The sequence below is a fragment of the Gadus chalcogrammus genome, chromosome 20 (genome assembly GCF_026213295.1).
Source record: "Gadus chalcogrammus isolate NIFS_2021 chromosome 20, NIFS_Gcha_1.0, whole genome shotgun sequence".
NCBI lineage: Eukaryota > Metazoa > Chordata > Actinopteri > Gadiformes > Gadidae > Gadus > Gadus chalcogrammus.
The window spans coordinates 23,192,012-23,216,712 of record NC_079431.1 but is presented as its reverse complement, the minus strand read 5'-3'; the positions used below and the strand labels follow the sequence as shown (position 1 = coordinate 23,216,712).

Below are 24,701 nucleotides of genomic sequence, written 5' to 3'. Positions count from 1 at the left end.
CCTACTGGCTGGTCAACCTGTACCTCCACCTGACTAATTCTAAAGTCTAATTCAGTGTAAAATCGGCAACTGCTTTTATGCAGAACAACGTGTTTCCATGGTGACAAATCAAAGGACACTCCACTGCCTGTGTTGTGAATTCAGCTCTCCTCTCCATCTACCATATTGCAACACAATGTACCATACTCTGTGCACCACCTTGCAACCACCACCTTGCTATATGCACCCCCTCTGCTGCAAGCACTAGATTACACTACGCTGCATGCATCAGCCTGCTGCACCACCATACACCCTGCTGCACCACCAGACAGCCTGCTGCACCACCAGACAGCCTGCTGCACCACCAGACAGCCTGCTGCACCACCAGACAGCCTGCTGCACCACCAGACATTGCGCTGCCCGCACCACCAGACATTGCGCTGCCCGCACCATTACACATCAACCCTTTCCTGTCATAAAGACTAGTGACATCATAGTAATTATGCATTAATAGGCTAATGACCACGCACATTCTTAGACACACACACACACACGCAGGCGCGCGCTCGCGCATGCATGCACAAACGCACACACACACAGAAAAGAGTGAAAGAAGAGGAGTGAGAGAAACAGGGAGAGTAAGATGTAGCAAGAAAGAGGGAGAGGAGGAAAGGCAGAGAGAGAGAGAGTGAGAGAAGGGGAGTGAGCATCTGTCTATTCGGAAAATTCCACCACTGATGGTTTTCATTGTGGAGTTACCACGGTAACCGCATTCCACTGCTCAGCTCTTCATCCTTCCCTGTTTGCTCTCTTGTTACCATAGTAATGGATTCAATCAGTGCATTGGAGCTTTTTAACATGTTTAGCATTCTAGCTATTTAAATGTCCAGCTGTGGAACTCAGTAAACTCTCTCCAAAGGAGATCGGGGGAGGGCGTTATGAACCAATAAGACATAAGGACGGGTAGTGGGAGGAGTCTAGTAGCTGAGTCAAGAGCAGAGCAAACAGCTCACAGACATCCTCCTCTTCTTCAGGATGGACGAAGAGGAGCCCAGCGCGTCACGACAAAACCAGCCGGACAGCATGTGGATCCACCTGAAGGGAATGTGAGTCTATAGATTTATATATAACAATAATATAACATTTAGAACAGGCATGTGAAGAGAATGTGAGTCTATAGATTTATAACATCAATATAACATTTTGAACAGGCAACATGTGGATCCGATTGAAGGGAACGTGAGTCTATACATCGCTTTAATATCACATCAATATAACACTAGTGTAACATATAGAATAGTATGTATAGAGCCTATATATGGTCAACATGTGGATCTAAATATATAGAATAAAACATGATACAACATGAAAGATAGATGAGTACAAAACAGTATGAGTATATAGAACAGACCCCATGTGGATTTAACGACTGATGTTTCTAATGCAAACATAACATGCGTAACAAATGTTTTATCCATTTGTGGATGTGGTCAAGAGGAAGGGAGTTGTCTGTCAGAAACATAACAAGACACAACACATGTGGTTTCAGTATAATCATGCTTGTTGTTTCTCCACTTTGCTAAATAATGTGTATTGGGGCGTAGGAAGTATTATCAGCGTGGGGGACAGGTTTCACGGTATCCTGTAACAACAGTATCACACGGTGCATAAGCCCACTGCAGAGTCATTACACTGGAAAAAGGGTTTTAAGCCGTACTTCATCTGATTATTATTTTGTAATTCAATTCAAATAAACATTTTTTGTTTTATTTTTAAAAAAATTTTTATTTCAAATTACTGTGAAATATAGATATTTTTAATTAGGAGCTCAATTAAGAAATATCCATTTTGACAAATGTAAAATTTTAAGGTTGTGTATTCAACTGATTAATAATTTTGTCATTCAATCCAAATAATTTTTTTTGTTTTCTTCCTAAAACACTGTTATACTTGATTAGGAGCTCAATTTAGAAATATTTGTTCAGACAAATGTACAATTTCAAGGTTACGTACAAGCCTGCGCATGCGCATTAAATACATAGACGCTTACGACTACTGGACTAAACCGCAGTGTTGCCAACTTAGCGATTTTGTCGCTATATTTAGCTACTTTTCAGACCCCTTTGGCGACTTTTTTTCAAAACAGCGACAAGCGACAAATCTAGCTTATTTTTCAGCTGCTATTGGTGACTTTTGGCGACTTTTTGAGGTGAAAGCACTAGCCTTGACCAGAGTGACGATGACTCACTGGTTCTGTGAGCTAGGACAGTCTGTCTGTGTCTGGAGGGAGGTCTGAGGTAGAGCTGAGGTAGAGCGGGTTGGCTGGTAATCTGAAGGTTGTTGGTTCGATCCCCGGCTTCACCAAGCAGTGTATCGAGGTGTCTTTGGCAAAGCACCTAACCCTGACTGATGTCGCGATGTGATGTCGAATCCAGACAGAAGCGCCTCAAGGCCATGAAGTGGCGAGAGCCGAGCGGGAAAAAATGCTGATGATGATGATGTATACAATAATGAGAAACATTTGTTTGATTAAATTGTAATCTTTTTGATTGGATAAACCAAATTATTTCTGATAGATATTTCTTAAATGAGAATCAATTGTTGGAGTGAATCAATATTTTTTTGTTTAGGATTTAACATACGATTTAAATGTATTAACTTCATTCAAAGAATATAATTATACTTGGTGCCAAGTTGTATTATTTTGTTTTTATGAACATAGGAAATATTGTTTGAGGCAAGCTATATATTTGTCATTGGCTCAAGTTATGTAATGTAGATGTGAACCATTACCCATGTTTTTTTTAATTGGTTCAACAGAAGGCTTTTTCCAGTGTATTGACACAACGTCCATACCAGTATCTCTGAGTATTTACCCTATAAAACGATAAGTGAAACAAAAAAAAATGTTGGCGCTTCAACGTTGACGTTTGTATTCTCAGATGGAGCTATCAGTGTTAGCCACTCCCAGGCGGAGCTCCATAACCCAGAAGGCTCCCGGACTTCAGACTACTTCCACAAGCAATGTGTTCTCAGTATATATTTTCTTTATATTCTATAGTGTAAAATACTAAGATTAGATAAATGTATGGTCCATTACGTTTACATCTCTCAACTTCTTTAAACACAGTAAAAGCACACTGGAAAAAGGGATTTATGCCGCACTTCATCTGATTATTATTTTGTAATTCAATTCAAATAAACATTTTTTGTTTTATTTTTAAAATAACTTTTTTTTATTTCAAAATACTGTGAAATATAGATATTTTTAGTTAGGAGTTCAATTAAGAAATATCTATTTTGACAAATGTAAAATGTCAAGGTTACGTACAAGCCTGCGCATGCGCATTAAATACAAAGACGCTTACGACTACTGGACCAAACCGCAGTGTTGCCAACTTAGCGATTTTGTCGCTATATTTAGCTACTTTTCAGACCCCTTTGGCGACTTTTTTTCAAAACAGCGACAAGCGACAAATCGAGCTTCTTTTTCAGCTGCTATTGGTGACTTTTGGCGACTTTTTGAGGTGAAAGCACTAGTCTTGACCAGAGTGACAATGACTCACTGGCGGCAGTAGCTCAGGTGGTAGAGCGGGTTGGCTGGTATTCTGAAGGTTGTTGGTTCAATCCCCGGCTTCACCAAGCAGTGTATCGAGGTGTCTTCGGCAAAGCACCTAACCCTGACTGATGTCGCGATGTGATGTCGAATCCAGACAGAAGCGCATCAAGGCCATGAAGCGGCGAGAGCCGAGCGGGAAAAAATGATGATGATGATGCATACAATAATGAGAAACAATTGTTTGATTAAATTGTAATCTTTTTGATTGGATAAACCAAATTATTTCTGATAGATATTTCTTAAATGAGAACCAATTGTTGGAGTGAATCAATATTTTTTTGTTTAGGATTTAACATACGCTTTAAATGTATTAACTTCATTCAAAGAATAGAATTATACTTGGTGCCAAGTTGTATTATTTTGTTTTTATGAACATAGGAAATATTGTTTGAGGCAAGCTATATATTTGTCATTGGCTCAAGTTATGTAATATAGATGTGAACCATTACCCATGTTTTTTTTACTTGGTTCAACAGAAGGCTTTTTCCAGTGCAGTAAAACTCAGTATAGAACAGATAGTACTCAGTATAGAACAGACTGTACTCAGTATAGAACAGACACTACACAGTATAGAACAGACACTACTCAGTATAGAACAGACACTACTCAGTATAGATCAGACAAGCAATTTAAATACATTAAATACACACTGGACTAGTGCACTCACAAAATATATATTTAAAACATTCTGGTTTCACGGGACTGGTGCTGGGACTGGGACTAGGATCGACACTGGGACTGGGACAAGGATTACGAGGCCTACAGCCATGCTGATATTCAGTACAATAGCATGACCTTGAGTGTGATATTGCTTTTATACAACTACAAGTTCTACATGCACCATTTATTTGTTAACTGTAATAAGCAACAAAAGATTATGATTTGTTTGTTTATTTAATGATTTATTTGGCTCCGCCAAGACAAATAGATCCGCAACTGGACTGGTACTGAACTGTTGCCAAGCAACAGTTCATAACATAAACACACTAGCCAGTTAATAGCATTAACGGTTACTAGAACACCTGTAAAGCGGAGGGATACATGTATAGTTATATGTCCCAGTGCTGTTATACTCTATATCGGCACTCATGGAATGCCTCTTGTCCAATCAAATTACTTGGTTGGAAAAAAAACAACTAAAAACCTAACATTAACAAAACAACCTAGAACTGACAGTATACAATTGAAAAAAAATATATATCGTACTTTCAAAAACAGGAATAAATACAAACAGTGGTTACTTAACGTAGAACTGAGGTAGATTTGACTATAGCACACCTTGACTAGCCTGCAGGGGACGGCCTCTAGCAGAGGGCTTGAGGCTCTTCCCCACACCAATGGCCTAATTTTCCTGCGTTGACATGCACTGTCAGGTGTCTTAGCTGCTCCAGCAGGCCCTGTGGACAGGAGAGGGACAAATAAAATGCATTGTTAACTTTAAGACCAAATTAATATATATTTGTGTTTATCACAATATCATTTAGTGAAAAAGTATAAATTTATTCTTTGAATGAAGTTAATACATTTAAATAGTATGTTAAATCCTAAACAAAAAAATATTGATTCACTCAAACAATTGTTTCTCATTTAAGAAATATCTATCAGAAATAATTTGTTTTATCCAATCAAAAAGATTACAATTTAATCAAACAATTGTTTCTCAATTAAACATGAACATTTTTTTGTATACATCATCATTTTTTCCCGCTCAGCGCTCGCCGCTTCATGGCCTTGGGGCGCTTCTGCTGGAGAGTTGGAAATCTCTGTTCCAGCAGTGTCAAAGACACCTCGATACTCTGCTTGGTGAAGCCGAGGATCGAACCAACAACCTTCAGGTTACCAGCCAACCCGCTCTACCACCTGAGCTACTGCCGCCACAGAATATACAATATATATTAACAATCTAAATGGCAGAGTTAGACCTACTCCAGACCTCCCTCCAGACACAGACAGACTGTCCTAGCTCACAGAACCAGTGAGTCATCGTCACTCTGGTCAAGGCTAGTGCTTTCACCTCAAAAAGTCGCCAAAAGTCACCAATAGCAGCTGAAAAATAAGCTAGATTTGTCGCTTGTCGCTGTTTTGAAAAAAAGTCGCCAAAGGGGTCTGAAAAGTAGCTAAATATAGCGACAAAATCGCTAAGTTGGCAACACTGCGGTTTGGTCCAGTAGTCGTAAGCGTCTTTGTATTTAATGCGCATGCGCAGGCTTGTACGTAACCTTGAAATTGTACATTTGCCTGAACAAATATTTCTAAATTGAGCTCCTAATCAAATATAACAGTGTTTTAGGAAGAAAACAATTTTTTTTTATTTGGATTGAATGACAAAATTATTAATCAGTTCATACACAACCTTAAAATTTTACATTTGTCAAAATGGATATTTCTTAATTGAGCTCCTAATTAAAAATATCTATATTTCACAGTATTTTGAAATAAAAAAAAGTTATTTTAAAAATAAAACAAAAAATGTTTATTTGAATTGAATTACAAAATAATAATCAGATGAAGTACGGCTTAAAACCCTTTTTCCAGTGTAGCACCAGCCCGGAACTGGCTCTTGGTTATTTTTGGTGTGAAAGCCCCAACAGAGATAACCATGGCAACCGGTCAAACAGATTTTATTTTTGCCACCATTCTGCACGCGCATCCGCCGTGTTGATAAACAAATAATCCCCCTATTAATAAAGGCTTATTACAAGGACCTTAATATAAAGCGTTACCGACAGCTGTTATTTGAGAACATATAGATAACTCAAGATAGGCCTACAATATGCACGTTTATTTTTAAGATAGCTCCAGTCCAAATTAAGAAGAAAAAAAACAGATCTCCCTCCTCCTCAGAACCTCGCCCACAAGGAACATTTCCTCTACTGCTGGGTCTGAACCATTTACCTAGATCCCTTATAGTCAGTGTCTTCATAGAGATAATGTATCGTAGAGACCATTTCCAACTTTAAATAATAACTAATAGAATAGTTAATAATAGAAAATATCAGCAAATCTGGAGGGGAGGTTGATCCTTGTAGATATAGGTGGGATAGAGCTGAGATGGAGTCACATATATAGCTGATGAGATATAGAAAAGAGTAACAGATGTAGTTGAGATATTGAGATGAGATATAGGTATAGATGAGGTATAGGTGTAGGCCTATAGGTGAGATATAGGTATAGATGAGATATAAATGAGATATAGGTACAGATAAGATATAGCTATAGGTGAGATATAGGTAAATAGAGTATAGGTATTGATGATATAGGTATAGGTGAGATATACAGTGTAGGAATAGATGCTGTGATTGACAGACTGAGTGGTGAGATAGTGACCCGTCGGTAACCATGACAACAGAACCAGAGCTTTAAACTCATATTGCTCGCTTCTCTGCTTACAAACTGTAGTACATCAAAGACACACTAATGCATACACAATGTTACACACACACAAAAACACTGAATACAGAAGCAAACTCATTAACACACAAAAATACACACAGACACTCTCATACAAACAAACACAGAGACACACACACAGATTCATTAATGCACACAGTAATTCAGAGCAATGAAGACATTTATAGATAGGTACATAAACACATTGTGTGTGTGTGTGTGTGTGTGTGTGTGTGTGTGTGTGTGTGTGTGTGTGTGTGTGTGTGTGTGTGTGTGTTCACACTGTGTTGGTGGAGTCCGCTCAAAGTTCCTCCTTGTGTTTCTATGACAACGACAAGGCATTATGCCGCAGAAAGAGAGGGGGAGAAGGAGAGAGAAGGGGAGAGAGAGAGAGAGAGGGAGAGAGAGACAGAGGTAGAAAGAAGAGGGAGTGAAAGAAAGATGGAGGGAAATAAAGAGAGGAGACAGAGGGAAGAGAGGGGGAGGAGAGAGAGTGAGGAGAGATAGAGGGGGGAGAGAGAGAGAGAGGTTGCAGGCAGAGACAACCAGGGAGAGAGGAGAGAGATGGGGAATAGAGACAGAGAGATATACTGGGGAGAGAGAGCGGGAATGTTGTATTTAAATGTATTTAAATCCTTGTTTTTAAATGATAAACATAATCCCAGCCATCCCCTCTGTGTTGCCCCTCCCCCTGATAAGACCCTGCTGGCCCTGTATGTGAGGCTTTGGCAATGCAAACATGTTGTTGTCATGCTACCAAGGGCGTTGGAACCGGGGGGGACGGAGGGGACGTGTCCCCTCCAATTTTCGAGACGGGCGCATTTGTCCCCCCCAAAAATTATACCGCAAAATATCTTTTTTTTTTTAAATACTTTACTCACTTGCTTTTATTTTGAAAGCGCAACACAGCGTCTTGTCACCTGCCCCATGTATGGCAGCGCGCAGGGTTGGGGGCGGTTGGGAGTTATAAGGACTTCAGGCTGGAAACGCTTTCGAATCGCTGCCTAGAAGGCTATGCCTGCTTTCCATCGGGGACGTAAGCGCCGCGGTACGGCTGCGCCGCTGTCACCGCTGCTGATCGCTGCCAGCCTGCAACTCTAATCGCGTGATCTCGTGATCTCGCGTGAATACGGCTGTCTCGCAAGACAGCCATAAGCTGCCGCATCCCCTCAACGGCTCAGACTGTTTGGGATGCGGGTGTCTGCAGCTAACGCAACAGGTTAGAGCTGTTAAAATTAAAAGACAGCAGCAGAAGAGCAGAGAAGTTTTAGTGTCCTCCGCAGGCTCAAAACCTGGCTCCGGTCCACAATGTCTCAAAACAGACTCAACCATGTTGCTGTCTGTCATGTCCATCAGGATAGACTTGACTTACTGACAAGAAGTCAATTTGCAAGCATTTCGTGGCTGCAAATGACAGGAGAAGAAAACATTTTGGCTCTTTTGCCTAGGCCATTGTTTTTCAACCTTTTGTGTGTCACGGCACGTTTGACACTGTTGGATAACAGTGCTATCTAGCTTTTATTTGTATCAGTTCAATTTATATTTATCAGTTCATTACATCCATTCTAATGTCGTTTTCGTTTGCCTTCACACACCAATCAGTTAGTGGAAATGTTCGAATAATATCACATACTCGAGATTAAAAACAAGTTACATTTACGTTTACATTTAGGGCATTTAGCAGCCGCTTTTATCCAAAGCGACATTTGTCATAAGAAGTGCATCAATATATCGCTGTCGGTACAGAAAGGATGTTCATAGAACCGTTGGTGTATATGTTAAAATTCTTGATGCTGTTTTTCCCTTTAACCTTAACCTTTGCCTGTGTGTTCATTGAGGCATAAGATACAACTAAGAAAAGAAAAGGTATTCAGAAAATACGAATTCAATTCGTATTTAGATCAATATTTTTCACATGTTATTTATCAGTCTACAAAACTGTATGATAAGGCCTGCAATTAAATAATTGATTTGATATGTATCAGTTCAATACTGCCATTCAAAATGTGTTTTCCTTTACAAATGTATATTTTTAGAAGAATAAAATACATTTGTGAATGTTTTGCAGTGTAGTTCATTTATGACATATTTCTCTTCGAACCATCAATGGATCTGTCAGGTTTCCGATATGTGTCCCCTCCAATGTTAAACACGTTCCTACGCCCCTGCATGCTACAAATAATTAATCAAATGAGAGGGTAGAGGGGGAGAGATATCTGAACAGTGTTTCTAATTACCTCTATTTCTGTTAACAGGCACAAGTTCAAAAGCACGTCCCAGAGGTAAGACACACGCACGCACGCACACACACACACACACACACACACACACACACACACACACACACACACACACACACACACACACACACACACACACACACACACACTATGACTACATCATTAAACACTAGATCATTAAACACTAGATCATTAAACATTACATCACTACACAATATGACTACATCATTAAATACTATGACTACATCATTCAACACTAGATCATTAAACACTACATCATTACACACTATGACTACATCATTAAACACTATGACTAGAGAAAGAGAAACCGAGAAGGTTGTGTGGTCGGAGCTCTGCCCGGGCAGCAGTCTCTCTGAGACTCCAGTATGATGCCAGGGTGAGGCCTCTCTGAGACTCCAGTATGATGTCAGGGTGAGGCCTCTCTGAAACTCCAGTATGATGTCAGGCTGAGGCCTTTCTGAGACTCCAGCATGATGTCAGGGTGAGGCCTTTCTGAGACTCCAGCATGATGTCCGGATGAGGCCTCTCTTAGACTCCAGTACAGAGATGGAAATTAACTTTGCCCACCAGCCACTGTGGCAGGTAGATTTAAAAATCGACCAGCCACTCATCTTTTTTACCAGCCACTTTTTATACGCTATATATTTTTTTATATGCGTACATTTTAAACAATATAATAGTAACAATAGATAAGGAAAGTGTTTTTCATACACATCATTTTTTCCATCAGAAGTGATTTTTACTGTAATTAGGTGCTATCAAGGAACTTAATTGAAAATGTTACACTCTTGCCGCATTTGATAAACAATACACAGGTATCTGGCATGTTAAGTCATGTTTATTTCAAAAGGGGTTACGATGACAAGTTTGGGGATAATTCATCTGGTATTTTCAATAAAAAACAAATTGATATATTAACAATAAAACCACATGCATGGATACACCATCATAAGTCAATAGGAACTTCTTCTTTTTTCAGTGCACTGGCCTTTTAATTTTTTCTATTCAACCAGTATTGGATTGGAATGGATTGGATTCACTTCATTGTCATTGTGCAGAGTACAACGAAATTAGGTTTTGTGACCAACTGGAAGTGCAAAGGAGCAGTAAAATGCAGTTTGTACATGAATTATACAATATCAGAGCAGCATAGAGGTACAATAAGTGCAGTAAATATAAATATAAATAAATATAAATATAGTAATATAAATTCAAGTAGAGGGATAATTGTTCAGTCAACTAGCATGGATATAAATATAAATATAAATAAACATAAATATAGTATAATAAAATAGAGTACTATGGGTGTTGATACAGGGGATATGTAAATTCAAGTAGAGGGATAATTGTTCAGTCAACTAGGGGGGGGGGCAGACACTGAGGGGGAGGGGGGGGGGGGTAGAGTTTAGAAGGGTGACAGCCGCAGGGAAAAAGCTTCCCCTAAATCTGCTAGTCCGGGTCCGGAGAGACCTGTAGACCTGTAGATGATGCGTTGCACAGTTTTCACCACCCTCTGCAGGGCTTTCCGGTCAGAGACAGAGCAGTTGCCATACCATACTGCGACACAGTTGGTAAGGATGCTCTCAATGATGCAGCGGTAGAAGTTCACCAGGATCTGAGGAGACAGATGGGCCTTTTTTAATTTCCTCAAGAAGAAGAGACGCTGGTGAGCCTTCTTGATCAGCTTAGAGGTGTTGAGGGTCCAAGAGAGGTCCTCTGAGATGTGGACACCTAGGAACCTATAGCTGGTGACACGCTCAAACTCCACCAGTACCATGTATAATGAAATCTGCCCCTATAATGCAACATATGTATCCTCTCGGTATAGGAAGACTCATACTCTACCTATGCATTCGAAATTAAACATTTGAAAACAGACCATGAAGAAACAAGAACAAGAAACAATGACTCAATAAGTGCAAGACACATTGAAAAACGTCAGAATACATTAAACTATATCTATATATATATATCGGAACTCTCTCCAAAAAAAACCCTGTTGACAGTCACTCATTTTCAAAACGTGAAGGTGACTTTTTGAGGACTCGTGGTCCTTCGCGGCTTACAATTTTGGGTTTTGTGTCCCACTCTCAAAACTATTGGACCTGTGGCCATCCGAAGCATGTTTACGACAGAGAGCACAGAACATTGTCTGGCTCGTTCCGTCAAACACCAGCCAGTCACAGTGTTGCCCACTGTCCGATGTTCGCCATCTGTCATTAAAACAACGCTTATTTTTGGTGATGACAGGCGTACTATCATCCGCCACCTGTACCTGGCCTACACTCTCCTCAGCTGTTCTCTTTCCTCCGTCGAGGAAACCCAACATTGCTTTCTCTAGTAGTTCTTTCTTTATCTGTCAATAATTTGCCTAGCATACTATACTGAATGTTGATACCGGCATCTATGGTAACCGGTATATTATTCCGGATGTAGACAGTCGCAGTTCAGCAAAAGAGGCGTAGAAGAAGAAGGGGGCCGGATGTTGACAGTAAGTTGTGGGACTGTGCAGCGCTGTATGACAAACGTATTAAATATGCTAATTTGATCGGACCTGACTGGAAAGTATTGTGACACAATTCACCCGCCACCATACAAATCCACCCGTAAATGGTGTGTGGCGGGAGTTAATTTCCATCCCTGCTCCAGTATGATGTCAGGGCGAGGCCTCTCTGAGACTCCACTATGATATCAGGCTGAGGCCTCTCTGAGACTCCAGTATGATGTCAGGCTGAGGCCTCTCTGAGACTCCAGTATGATATCAGGGTGAGGCCTCTCTGAGACTCCAGTATGATGTCAGGGTGAGGCCTCTCTGAGACTCCCGTATGACATCAGGGTGAGGCCTCTCTGAGACTCCAGTATGATGCCAGGGTGAGGCCTCTCTGAGACTCAGACCAGTATGATGTCAGGGTGAGGCCTCTCTGAGACTCCAGTATGCTGCCAGGGTTACGACATTCGTCGTAAAAAATGTACCTTGTTAAATTCCCCTTAGCTTTTTTGTCCGTTCAGAAGTCTGTGTTTGCAAAATTCTTTAGTCTTGGTCATAGTTATATAGTTTATATATATTGATATAAATAGTTAGATATCAATCATTACAAAATATACACCAAAATACAAACCGCTGCTATCAAAATTATTGGTTGAACCATCCTTTGTGCTAGATGTCTGCACCATTTACTATGACCATTTACATGGTCATAGTTTTTATATAAATTCAAATAATAAACATAAAAGCAACCAGAGGAACCTTATAGGTGGTCAAAATTGGAAGGAAGTTGAGCCCGCTGGTTCCTGAAGGCCAAGGTTCTCATCCCAGTCCATGTGTTACCGTGCGAGGCAGTGAGGAGAAGTAACAGTTCTGCCAACAGGGCAAGACAGTAAAGCTGAATGACACAGTTGTGTTCAGTAACATTGTGACTTACCTGCTTCCATTTTCTCAAATCCCTTTGTCCCGCCATCTGAAACTTGTGCTCTATCTTCTCCCCTTACTGTGGCTCTATCCCCATCACTGTGGTGTCTTTTTTAGATGGAAGAGGACTGATTTGCTGATTGAAGACTTGTGCAAAGGATTTTCACAAAGGTGGATAAGAGTCTCATGGTTATGCAAGTAATCACCATCAACTGTTAATAGATATCCTCCTCTTGTTTACCAGATTTAATCCCATAACGTTGTGGGTCTTTCTATGAGATCTGTGTTAAATGTTTTGAAAAGGGTGTGAGAAATGTGTGAAACCAATGAAAAGCTTTTAACACATTTGCAAGAAAAGCCCTGCTGTGCTGAGGAGGTTGTGATGAATATCAGGTGGATGCCAGTTCCCTTAGCGTGTCTTAGCCAGAAGACAAGGCCATGCTGCAGCGAACCACAGGGGCCGCTCGCAGTAGGCCTACTATGTTTGGGTTCTGTGCAAAGGCTTATGAGTGGGAGATCACTAGGATTTAGGATCTTTGCAGTTCATATTGGGTTGTGTTCAGGGGCGGGGTGGGGCACTAATAGCCACCGGGAGAATCCTCCCCGGTCCGACCCTGCCCCCGGCCCCCCCCCACATGTTGGGGTCGCCGTGGTACACGGTATTAACGGTGTTGAGGCCAACACCGATTACTCAACACCGGCAACACCGTCAGTAATAAAAAAAAAAATCTGTAAAAATGAATGATGTAATTATAATTAAGAAAATAAAAATGTGTAAAATAGGCCACAGTTCTGCTCTGTGCGGAAGAGAATTGGCGCTCCGAGAATTAGCGCATTTTCTTACAAGACCGGTAACCATAGCAACGCCGGTAAACAAAAGCACTCCGGATGGCCGTAGTGATCCCCGCACTACAGCCATCCGGAGGCGCACAGAGCTTTAGGCAGTGATATTATGCATAGATATATATATTAACTAGATGCCTTACGGTGGCGTCTAGAACGTCACCATAGGCGGCCATCTTACCACAGCAAGCTGCTCACCCATAACATTGTGTGGGTAGTGGTACATGTACTTTTTAAATAACCATAACTTGCTCAATTTCCAACCGATTTACAAACGGTTTGGTTTATTACAAACGTTATTAACGTGGTTATGATATTGTACCTATTTTAGAACATTATTCTATTTTTCATTATTCTATCCAAAGCATGCAGTGTCATAACTACATCTCTGACGTTTATAACAAACCAAACCGTTTGAAAATCGTTTGAAAATTTTGCAAGTTATGGTTATTTAAGTATGTGTACCACTACCAACACAATGTTATGGGTGAGCAGCTTACTGTGGTAAGATGGCCGCCAGTGGTGACGTTCGACTCCATTGGCCAGCAGCGCGGACGAGGCATCTAGTTAATATATATATCTATGATATAATGTATAAAATGATATTATACTATTATATATAGAACGTTATAAGACGCTGTCACCCAGTGTGAGAGGAAAGTTGACGGAGAAGATGGCGGTTCACCTAGTTTCACAGTTTATACCGTTTATACTCGGTAATACCAGTGTTGACACGACTACTACTACATGCTCCAAATCTGTTAACATATTGTGGCGAGCAGCGCGGGAAGGACGAGACGGGAGCCCAGGTTGGAATGGCGGCGCAACTCTCGTGCCTCAATACACCACACGACCCCGAGAGCTGCCTTTATTCAAACACACAACAGAAAACACGTGTCGTGACAATTTCTCTATTAGATATTGCGTCTGAGACAGATGAGATCTTTAGATGCAAAAAAGCACACGATACTTGTAGACTATTAGTGGTCATATATTTGTAATAAAAATACGAACAAAGATACATCACAACATGCATCAACAAACAACATAACAGGCATACATTACAATAATCTGAGGCCTCAGATGGAAACTCTCACGGCGTGTTACTTCATATACTAAAGACACGCTTAGAGGAAAGTCCACTGAGTCTTCTAATCAATGAGTTCTTATTCGTTTGGGTTTATTAGGGGGTGGTCCCCCAATACCAAAAGCCTTTGTGTACCAGATGGTTATCTTTACAACTGCAGCTGTGGGGAATGCCATTGGAGGGGGTAGCGGCCGTGTCATCTAAACCCCTGGCTTGGTTGGCGCTAGCCAGGGGGTCGAGAAAACAGGCCCACACATCAAAGGATTGCATGGAGGGTGATTTACATGACAAGAAACATAGGAAAGGGCAGGCAATAAAAATGCATCACTCTACCCTTGACGGTTTACACTTTAAATGACCCAAAAGGAGCCCAGAAGGCAGACACTATATAAAATTACACAGAATAGCAACAAAACTTAAATTCATATAGACCAAAACAATACAACATGTAGATTTTCCATCACGATCCCCCCTTTGATTATTTTATAATCACAAATTCAAAAATCTATCATGTCCGACCATCAGAGGAGGTTGTTCAGACTATTTATACCACCGTTCGCTTTTACAGAAGGTAGCATAAAATCACCTAACATCACAATCAAGTCATCTGTTTCCATATATTCAAAAGTCATAAAAATAAAAAACAGAAAAGAAACCAAAACAAAGAAACAAGGCTACCTTTTAAAAACATTAAACAAAAATATTCTTATTTGATGTGTCCTTAATGCTGCTTTCGTGATACAAACACATGAGTAGTTGGCAAGCACTTAATGTTTACTACTCTAAACATTAATTGTCAATCCAGTCAGCATTAATAACACACAGTATAACCCAACATTTAAACGGTATTCCTCTTCTCTTTCCCATTGTCCTTCATGATGTCTCTGAGGGACCTACATGGGGTTTGTTTAATTATTATTATTATTTTTTTTTTTAGTAATTATTTCCTTTGGTTTGCTTTAGTATACCCAAGGTTGTTGTTGTGGGCTCCCCATCCCCCCTTTTGACGCATGATTCTCCCATGCGTCAATTTACCATAATAAGGGAAAGCCCAGGCCTGTAAGCATGGCTTGCTGTTGCGAGCGCACCAAAAACCTTCTACTTTAATTCTGAAAAACATTGTAGCATACATCATGGTTATGCTTTTTGGGGTTCAATTTTAACGTTTTGTGCCTTAATGAATTCTACCGCTGTCGTACATTTGAACTCTGTCTAACACATTTCTTTAACCTTTAACTTTTCTACTTGTCTATGTTTCTTCAAACCACTTTTCCTGACGACTTTCAAACCTTTCAGATGTAAGAAATTATCACACAATTTATACACAGTCCTAGTTACACATTAGATATTTCTCTTGTAATATGTATGCTGTGTCTAGTGCGATACTTTACATCCGCCTGGACACTGCTCTTCTCTCCATCCGCCTGGACACGCCTCCCCCTCTCTCTCTCTGCTTTCTGCCTCTCATTTGCATCACGGGCTGTCCTTTGAAGTGCCTGTCCCCACGTCTCTCCCGTCTCTGAGACCCTCCTTTGTCTCAATGTTCAGGCCACTTCCTTGTGGCTACACAGGCACCATGGAGGCCACCACTCTGGTGCTGTTGGTCCTGCTGGACTGTCTCCTTGTGTCGTCCAGCAGACCGGTCCGTAGCTCTTCAGGTGGGCCTCCCATGGTCTGTAACTTCATAAAGTCTGATGCAGAGGAGTTGTGACGTGGGGTATTTGCACTGTATTGGGCCACTGGTCGGGCTGAAAGCAGGAGGAGGAGGAGCGTTGTCCAGGTCCGGATCTATTTGAACAAAACTTGATGCAGATGGGTTATCTTTCTCCCCACCCCTTTCCTTATCTTGTCTTGCCTTACGTTCTCATCTATCTCTTCTCCTTCCATAACACATACTTCTTCCAATCTCTCTCATACGTTCATTAATTCACCTTGTTGCCATTTTGGCCATAAAACATTAACAAAATATCATAATATAAAAATCTGCATTTTCAATATTAGGCAATACACTTCTGTTGTCAGTGGGGGGTCAGTCGGGGTTAGTCAGGGTCAGTTGGAGTCATGTCATGGTTGTGTGATATGGTTGACCATTAAACTGGTGGTGATAGATTGTAATAATCGAGTATCCACTGTCTACAATAGCCCTTTGTTTATTATAACCATATCTAATATTAAATTTAGCTGATCAGGTCGCATAATGCTGGTGAGAACCATATAACAATCATTTGGTTGGTTGTGTTATGTGTTATGGTGCTCATACCTGCTCCTTGGACCTGGTCTGCTCCCGCGTCCCGTCAATGCGAAATCCCCCCTTCACCTCCGCCTCTTGGATGATTCACAGTCACTTCACGGGAAGGTGCGGATTCCCAGTAGTCCGCTTCATCGCTTTCCTCATTTCTAATCGGACAATCTTTTAACCAATGATCCTTGGAGCCACAATACAAACAGTCCCGGTTGATTACTCCACGGGACTTTCTCTCTTCTGGCCGGTCGGTTCCTTGGTCTTTGTAGGGACGGGTTGGCTTAGGATTCTCCAGGGCCTCCAGTTGGGCGAGCTGGAGCTTCTTGGTTATTTCTTCTTTTCTATTCTTCTCGAACTTTTCTTTCTTCATGAAGAGATTTTCTGCGTGGGTTGCGTGACTTATAATCAAATCAAGTCTGGCGGTACGCCACCCAATGCAGTGTGTCTCTATGAATTCCGATATTTTGTCGGCCAACGCATCCAGGAAGGCCGCGGTGAGATTTTCTTCGTACGGAGTCTGAACCACCCGGTCGGTTGGTACAGGCACTCCCCCGTGGATCTTGAACACCTTTTCAACGCGGTCATCAAGTCAGCCACCGTCTCGCCTTCTGTTTGTTTGATCTTTCGAATAGCGGTCCAATCTCTAACCATGGGGAACGCCCCCCTTGCCCGTTCACACAGTCCCTCTACCAGCCGGCGGTACACGGACCCTTGATCCCAATTGAGCATTAAATCCGCTTCGTCCCTCCCGGGCATGTCGCCTTGGATCCGACCCCACCTTAGGGTCAGTCTGTACGTACAGAGTTGGCGAACTTCGCTGATGGAGGCCTTGTGTTGTTGGACCAACTCTTGAAGGGCTGTGGCGAAGGCAGCCCCCCCCACTACAGATGGGTCTGGGAGCCATTCCGCTATGTCCTTAATGTCACTGGGTCTCCATGCACGGAAAATGTATGCTGGACTGCCATCCTGGGGGTTCAGTACTTCGATCATGGGGAATTGTCCATCCATCACGTCCCCATGTTGAGGAGTTTGGGAGAACGCAATTCCCTGGTTCCTCAAGCGGCTGGCGACGGGCTCCCGCTTGGTCGGTGTGGCCGTCGCCTGCTGTGGAGCTTTCCTCTGGCTACGAGTTGCAGGCCTATCTCCTGCCGTGCTGCAATCGGGTGCTTTCTCCTCATCTTTGAGGTCAGGGTAGAGATTGTCCGATGAGACGGCTTCATGGGCGTTGTCATACGGAGGAGGAGAAGGGGAATTCGCACGCGGTCCGTCGGTGCAGTCCAGGTCCGGGTCTATATCTCGGGTGACATTGAGATTAAAAATCCCTACACTCTCTACGCTCTCTGTCCCTGGCTGATTTTTTTTCCTATCCTGGCCCTCTCTTTCCCACAAATAAAACGCACACCAACATAGTTTGGAACTTTTCTTTTTCATTTCTGATTCCAACAATCGTCTCTCTAACTCCTGTAATCGTTTTAAGCTAAAACTCCCCATTTCAGGAAAGCCCAGTTTGCACCAATATTTTAAACCCTCCAGAGCCGCTTCACCATGCTTCTCCAACATCACCTTCGCAGGTCCCGTTATCTCAGTTTTTCCAGATTTGTTCCCCATATTTTAGATACTTTTACACTAGTTATTATTTAACAAATTATCTAATATCGCCGAAACCTCCTTGTTACTACACATATACACTACTACATATACATATATTTATTAATGAATGCCTATTATTATTATTTATTTATATATAACCCCAACAGCGCTTAACGGGTTTCCCTTTACCGTTTTGACAGACCCTCCTGCCCTTTCTTTTACATATATATACCATATATATATTGACGGAACTTTACTGGAGTTGCTTTACCGTATGTTCCTATAACAAAGTTCGAATCGTGGCCGATTTGTTCGAATATACGTTCCCAAAACAGTATATACCGTTTTCGTAACGGATTTATTGTAGCTTAAACAAGTATTTTGATCTCACCTGCTCGAATTCTTTTTTCCTTTGGATACCGTACTGAAGAACCACTAGTTTATCCCCCACAGGCACTCTCTCCTCGACCCCATTAGTCTGGTTACAGTCACCTGGAGGCGGGGTAGAGCTTTGGGACCGAGTCCGACTCGGACCTGTTTTGGAGCGATATTTCGTAGAATCTTCAGGTTAGGTATCCCGGACGAGCCCCCAACTGTCGTGACAATTTCTCTATTAGATATTATGTCTGAGACAGATGAGATCTTTAGATGCAAAAAAGCACACGATACTTGTAGACAATTAGTGGTCATATATTTGTAATAAAAATACGAACAAAGATACATCACAACATGCATCAACAAACAACATAACAGGCATACATTACAATAATCGGAGGCCTCAGATGGAAACTCTCACGGCGTGTTACTTCATATACTAAAGACACGCTTAGAGGAAAGTCCACTGAGTCTTCTAATCAATGAGTTCTTATTCGTTTGGGTTTATTAGGGGGTGGTCCCCCAATACCAAAAGCCTTTGTGTACCAGATGGTTATCTTTACAACTGCAGCTGTGGGGAATGCCATTGGAGGGGGTAGCGGCCGTGTCATCTAAACCCCTGGCTTGGTTGGCGCTAGCCAGGGGGTCGAGAAAACAGGCCCACACATCAAAGGATTGCATGGAGGGTGATTTACATGACAAGAAACATAGGAAAGGGCAGGCAATAAAAATGCATCACTCTACCCTTGACGGTTTACACTTTAAATGACCCAAAAGGAGCCCAGAAGGCAGACACTATATAAAATTACACAGAATAGCAACAAAACTTAAATTCATATAGACCAAAACAATATAACAATACAACATGTAGATTTTCCGATCACACTACACATCACAATTAACACACAAACAATAAAGAACCCCAAACCCGTTAACCCCACTTAACCTAATAACATAAACAAGTTATCTAAAGACAATAAAACCCCTTTTCCCCAAACAACATTATGAAAACCCCATTACCCAGACTCCCCAGGGGGTAGGAGTCGCCACACAGCCCCCACCTTAGGGGTCAGACGTCCCGACGACCCCAACACCCAATGCACAGTCCCGAGTGTTCAGGGGGCCAGCGCCGCCGCCTTGGCCCCTGCCAGTAGTGGCCCCGTTGCGGTGCAGCCTTCCCCTCGGGTTGGGACGCCCGTCTCCAACTGTCCGCAGAGGACCTGGGGGTGTGGTGGTCGGGAACCACCTCTTTCGGGGACCCCACCAGGTCCTGATGTAGGGGGGCTCTGGAGCGCCGTTCGGGCGTCCCATCCTCCGCCGCCCTCCGACATCTGGCCTTCCGACGGCCACGCCGGCGGCTGGGACGAGGGTGGGTGGCACGCTGCCCCGTCCACCCGCAGTCCTTGACCAGCCTAAGCTGCCGACACTGCTGCGGCTCAAGGTCAGCCCTGTCGTGCCGCCAAAGTGCACGGGAAGCCTCAGCCGCCTCGGTGGCGGCAAGGGTGGCCGTCCGGACCAGGCCCTTCCGCTGCCTGGACCTGACCTCCACGTTCTTTGTGCCGGGGGAGGCCGCTGGCCCAGCCGCGTCGACGGATGCACCATCAGGACGGCGGCAGAGCTCCACCTCAGCCCGTTCCGCCTTGTCCAGAGCTGCATCGAAGGTCTGGGGCGCGGTGAGGCGGACATGCTGCCCGAGACTCTCCGGCTGCAGTCCCCGCAGGAAAGCGTGGAGCGCCAGGGCCTCCCGTGTAGCCGCGGAGAATTCCGGGTAGCTGCGTCGGGTCAAGAGCTGGACGTCAGCAGCGTAGACGCCCAGGCTCTCCTCCTCCCTGCGGCGGTGAGAAGCCAGCAACTGCTTGCTCTCGTTGCGGGAGACCCGTTCACCCAACCGCCTCCCCAGTGCTCGGATCAGGGCCTGAAGGTCTCGCTGGTCCGCTTGGTCCAGGTCAAGCAGCACCCTTGCTGCCGTCCCCTCCAACGCCAGAGCCAGGTGGACAACCACCTCCTCGGCACCCCAGCCGTTGTGCCACGCCGCCAGCCGGAACTGGCCCAGGTATGGCTCCAACTGCGTTACGCCGGAGAACTTCGGCAGCCTAACCGCTGTCCTTGCCACCAGGGGGTGGTGGGCAGCTGCTGGTTCTCCGGCCCTTCCGGTCGTGGCCACAGGGGGGCGCTGCACTCCCATAGCGCAGGGTGCGTTGTTGTCCATGGGCTCGACCGCGAAGCTCAAATCCCTCTGCGCGTGCGCAGGCCACATTCCACTTCTGACACCAATGTGGCGAGCAGCGCGGGAAGGACGAGACGGGAGCCCAGGTTGGAATGGCGGCGCAACTCTCGTGCCTCAATACACCGCACGACCCCGAGAGCTGCCTTTATTCAAACACACAACAGAAAACACGGCACACCTGACCAACACACACAACACTCTCACTAATGGTCCCGATCACACTACACATCACAATTAACACACAAACAATAAAGAACCCCAAACCCGTTAACCCCACTTAACCTAATAACATAAACAAGTTAACTAAAGACAATAAAACCCCTTTTCCCCAAACAACATTATGAAAACCCCATTACCCAGACTCCCCAGGGGGTAGGAGTCGCCACAATATTCTCCATCCATTAAAAGAGAAAGATCAGTTAAGTCATTAATTCGTCTGAAATATACCAGCCAGCACATACACATTTGACTAGCAGCTTGTGCTAGCTCCCGCGGGGTCATCCCTATGTTCCCCGGGTCCTATGTTCCCCGCAATCTATCAATCTTTAAAAATATTGAAACTTTGACGCGACATTCGCGTGATGACAGCCAATCGGCGTTCAACAGCGTGGCCACTGAGTGACATGTGTAACGTAACAGCCAATCAGCGTTCAACCGGCCAACTCAGTGCAGTGCAGTCCGGGGTGAACTGCAGCATGGAGGAGAAAGTGATTGTTGCCGTTTGCGACTCCCGGAGATCTTTATATAATAGTATATAATATAATATGACTGTATAATAATATCACGGCCAAAAGCTCTGTGCGGATGGCCATAGCGCGGGGAGCTGTCGTAGGGATTGGGCTTCTCGGGGTTTGTTTACCGGCGTGTGAATAGACTGCGTCAGGTTCTCCGACGTCTCTCCCTCTTCCACAAAAGGTAAAGACATGCAATGGTAGTTATCTCGGCCGGAATTTGGCAGCAATGGTAGAAAAAGTAACAGACCGGGGAACATAGAACCCTTTTTTTGAAAAAGGGTCCTATGTTCCCCGGTCACATACATATCGGGGAACATAGGACCCCTTTTTGGGAAAAGCGGGGAACATAGGACCCTTTTTTTTTTTTAAAAAGGGTCCTGTGTTCCCCAGTCTCATACAAAGAGGGGAACATAGGACTCGGGGAACATAGGAGCCGGGGAACATAGACACGCTCCCGCTCCCGCCTAGCAATAACGTCAATGGTGGAGCTCTGGCTCAGTTTTTCCGTCAATTCACCTGCACAACTCGTTAATGCCTGACTTCGGAATAAATCTGTTATTTTTGAGCACTTAGATGCATCCCCCTCCAACATCCGCTTCTTCTTTATTCTGGCCTTTTCAGCCCCTCCTTTCTCTTCTCTCTTCTTGCCTTCCATGAGTGCCACAACAAGCAAAAGCAAGCAACCACAAACTTGCTCCCCTTCTCTGTCTGACGTGTCTTTAGGGTCATGCCATTAGACGTGGGGCCGCTCATATATCCCCCTACATTTCCGAAAATGGACTTGACCTGCAAGCTGTTTATTTGATAAACGCATTTCCCAATCCCAGGAGTCTTTGCTCCATTCTACGTCAATTCAAGAACAAAAAAATTAAAGTAAACTGTAGTTCGTATTATTTATTTATGGCCATGAAAGTTCTGTAACGCCTGAATAATGAAGAATTAAATGAAGTAAAAAAGAAAACGATATAAAGAAAAACCATGAATGAGACATAGAGAGTAAGCAAGTGGTATATATACATTGGTTGGATGTTCTCGAGACATATATTGTTTATTTTGGGGATTTTCACGGCGTCTTGACAGGGAATAAAACCGGCTTGCAGACGCCTCGCGGCCTCTCACAACTGTGGGCCGGTCCAACTGACTTCGCAGGCCGCTCACAATTGTGTGCCGGTCCACCTGACCTCGCTGGCCGGCCGGCCGACCGGGTAATCTCCCGATCGCCCCGACGGCCAATCCGCCTCTGGTTGTGTTTGTCTTGAGCAGGACTCGGAGCACGGTGACGTCCGTAACTGACAACAGCACTGCCATGTAGCCTTATATTGCGGGAAGCCATTTATCATGGCTTCCACTTAAATAATTCTGGGTCATTTCACTCAGTTAGGAACCTTCCTTAGAGAACGACCATTAGCAGCTAAAGAGACAAGATAGAGAGACCAGCTATTGAGACCAGCTAGTGAGACCAGCTAGTGAGACCAGCTAGACGAGACCAGCTAGTGAGACCAGCTAGTGAGACCAGCTAGTGAGATCTGCTAGTGAGGCCAGCTAGGGAGATCAGCTAGAGAGACCAGCTGGTGAGACCATCTAGTGAGACCAGCTATGGAGACCTGCATCTCCATTTCAACTGTTGTTTTAGCTGATGACACGCCTCTCTTAAGTTGGCCGTCCTGCACAAGGTCTGGGCTTGATAGATGGGGCCTGCAGGACAGGTCAGATTAACAGGCTGAAACCAGGATGTGGGACTGGGGGACATAGAAAACGCCATCAGACTAAATACTTTGGGGGGGGGAAAGTAGATGATACTAAGCGGCCAAGAGTTAAACTGACGTTGAACGAGAACTCACTTATCTGGAGATGAGTGAAAGGGAAGACGCAGATGAACACTTGGCGTAGATTGAGCAGAGGAAGTGAAGGGTGAATATTCGTGTACATTGAGCAGAGGAAGCGGAGGGTGAACAGGAGAGCTGAAGCCTGGACCAAGCTTACCAATCCACACACAGCCAAACAGAGGAACAAGAGAGAGAGACTGGGCCAGCCTCGGGTGAGGTTGAAGTACCTAGCCCATGGGCTGGCCAGGGAGAAAAGAGGACGCTGCACCATCTCTTGGCTTTTGATAGACCCCAACCCCTGCAGGTGGTGTTCATCACAGATGAAGCACCTGGGCTGCACTACGCTGACACCACCCTCGCAGGTGGTGGTCATCTCAGATGAAGCTCTTGGGCGGCCGTCTTTCACACTGACCTCAATCCTTACAGCGCGCTGACCTAGCAAGCAAACCCTAACCCTAAGCATTTCATAGATTTAACAATATTTACTAAACAATACAGTCAGAATTGACGTAGCATTACTCCATAAGCTTTGTCTTTCTTAATGCCATGTTTGGGATAAAATTGCTCATGCATCTTTCAGAACTGCATTCTTTAACTGCGCATGTGTTGTCCAGAACTGAATCCTAAGTCTCAGAAACTAGTCTCCATCACTGGGCAGAGCTGCTGTCATAGACAGCGTTGCGGGAAGATACCAGTCGCACCGATGTATATATCATAAAATGTAATATTTGACGTGATATATATACACTCAGACATGTCCCTATACTATAATAAACCTTACCAAAAATCGTTTTCATGGGAACACATCGAGTACTACTACTAGTATCTCTTTCATTCCATTGTTAAACACTGTAATGCGCCTTCTCTAACCAACTGTCCTCCTATCTCTCACAAAACCATCTGCTTGGCTGCTTGGCTTCAAGACCGCACATTCCACGGAGACAGCTCTCCTCGTAGTGACTGAGTCACTCAGTGCTGCAAGAGCCTCGTCCCTCTAATCAGTTCTCATTCTCTTTGACCTGTCCGCGGCGTTCGCCACCTGACTCTGCGCTATCCTGGTTCACGTCCTACCTGACAAATCGCACCTATCAGGTCACATGCAATGGCTCCTTGTCCAGA

The 24,701-nt window shown here is 43.7% G+C and overlaps 1 protein-coding gene across 1 annotated transcript in view; it reads left to right on the top strand.

Moving 5' to 3' along the window:
- The first annotated feature begins 1,031 nt into the window (after window positions 1-1,031).
- pde1a (phosphodiesterase 1A, calmodulin-dependent) overlaps window positions 1,032-24,701 on the top strand; it is a 49,962-nt gene continuing 26,292 nt past the window's right edge. Inside the window, exons 1-2 of the mRNA XM_056579310.1 lie at window positions 1,032-1,085; window positions 9,244-9,270. Of these exons, the coding sequence (XP_056435285.1) occupies window positions 1,063-1,085; window positions 9,244-9,270 (50 nt within the window). The 5' untranslated portion in view covers window positions 1,032-1,062. The remainder of the gene's footprint in view (window positions 1,086-9,243; window positions 9,271-24,701) is intronic.